The following is a 1,514-nucleotide window of genomic DNA, read 5'->3' as shown; positions in this document are numbered from 1 at the left end:
ATATATATATATATACATATATACGATGGGCTTCTTTCAGTTTCCGTCTACCAAATCCACTCACAAGGCTTTGGTCGGCCCGAGGCTATAGTAGAAGACACTTGCCCAAGGTGCCTCACAGTGGGACTGAACCTGGAACCATGTGGTTGGTAAGCAAGCTACTTATCACACAGCCACTCCTACAAATAATTACTGTTTTACTCCTGCCTATTACTGAGCTTTTACTTAATTCATTAAATCATTCTCTAAAACTTTTATCCAGGTATTTTGTGCTCTTGAAGCCTGTGAAGTTTCAAAATGCCCCAACCAAATGAGTCCACTTGTAAAGAGTAATGTCTTCATCCTTGAGCTTCGGGTAAGTTGAACAATTCTTCTTATAAATGTTTAATTCTTCAGCATGTTGCCAAACTAACTTATTGATGGTGACAAACTCTCTTTTACAGTTCTATATTTAAGAGATGAGGAATTATGTACATTATTTACAATTGACAGATATTTGTCCTCATCTTGTTTGTTGTTGACACAACGTTTCGGCTGATATACCCTCCAGCCTTCATCAGGTGTCTTGGGAAAATTTTAACTGCCTGGAATCGAACTCGGAATCTTGGGGGTCAGTAGCCCGCACTCTTAACCACTACGCCATATGCCCGTGGGCATATGGCGTAGTGGTTAAGAGTGCAGGTTACTAACCCTAAGATTCCGAGTTCGATTCCAGGCAGTGACCTGAATAATAATAATAATAATAATAATAATAATAACAATAATAACAACAACATCAAAAAACACTTTAAGAATGAGAACCCAGGTTCGAAATTTCTTCAGGCACCTGATAAAGGCTGGAGGGTATATCAGCCGAAATGTGTAAACAACAAATATCCGTCAATTGTAAATAATGTAAATAACATAAACTCTCTTTTGATTTCAATTCCATTATTGCCAATATAGACCCTAACAAATTTCTTCCTCTTCATGATTTTTGCTGACATTACAACTCTTCACCATCCCTGAATACATACAGGGGTTGGACAAAATAATGGAAACACCTTAAAATTTCAAACAAATTTATTTTAATATGGAGTAGGACCGCCTTTGGCAATAATTGCCGCTTGAATTCTATGAGGTATAGACTTGTACAAAGTTTGAATTGTTTCCAAAGGAATTTTTGTCCATTCTTCAGCTGAAACCATCTCCAGTTCTTGCCGTGATGATGATGGAGAATATCGGACTCCTTACTTGTTTTTCTAAAATGCACTATAAATGTTCAATGATATTGAGATCTGGGGACTATGTTGGCCAGATAAGATGTTCAACTTTACTAGAATGTTCCTCATGCCATTCAGTAACAACTTTAGCTGTGTAAATTGGTGCATTATCATCCTGAAAGATTACATTTCCATTCGGGAACAGTTCCACAACCATAGGATAAATTTGATCAGATAAAATGCTTAAATAGTCATGACTATTAATTCTGCCATGAAGGGAAACCATTGTGCCAGCAGATTTCCAAGATGCAG

At 37.1% G+C, this 1,514-nt stretch overlaps 1 protein-coding gene across 1 annotated transcript in view; it reads left to right on the top strand.

The window, feature by feature from the left end:
• The window catches only part of LOC106880038 (uncharacterized), a 456,507-nt gene that overhangs the window by 194,561 nt on the left and 260,432 nt on the right, over positions 1-1,514 (top strand). Inside the window, exon 71 of the mRNA XM_014929839.2 lies at positions 263-355. Coding sequence (XP_014785325.2) covers positions 263-355 — 93 coding nt within the window. The remainder of the gene's footprint in view (positions 1-262; positions 356-1,514) is intronic.

This window comes from Octopus bimaculoides, chromosome 22 (assembly GCF_001194135.2).
Source record: "Octopus bimaculoides isolate UCB-OBI-ISO-001 chromosome 22, ASM119413v2, whole genome shotgun sequence".
NCBI lineage: Eukaryota > Metazoa > Mollusca > Cephalopoda > Octopoda > Octopodidae > Octopus > Octopus bimaculoides.
Note: the sequence above shows the minus strand (reverse complement) of the source record. Positions and strands in the feature narration are given on the sequence as shown.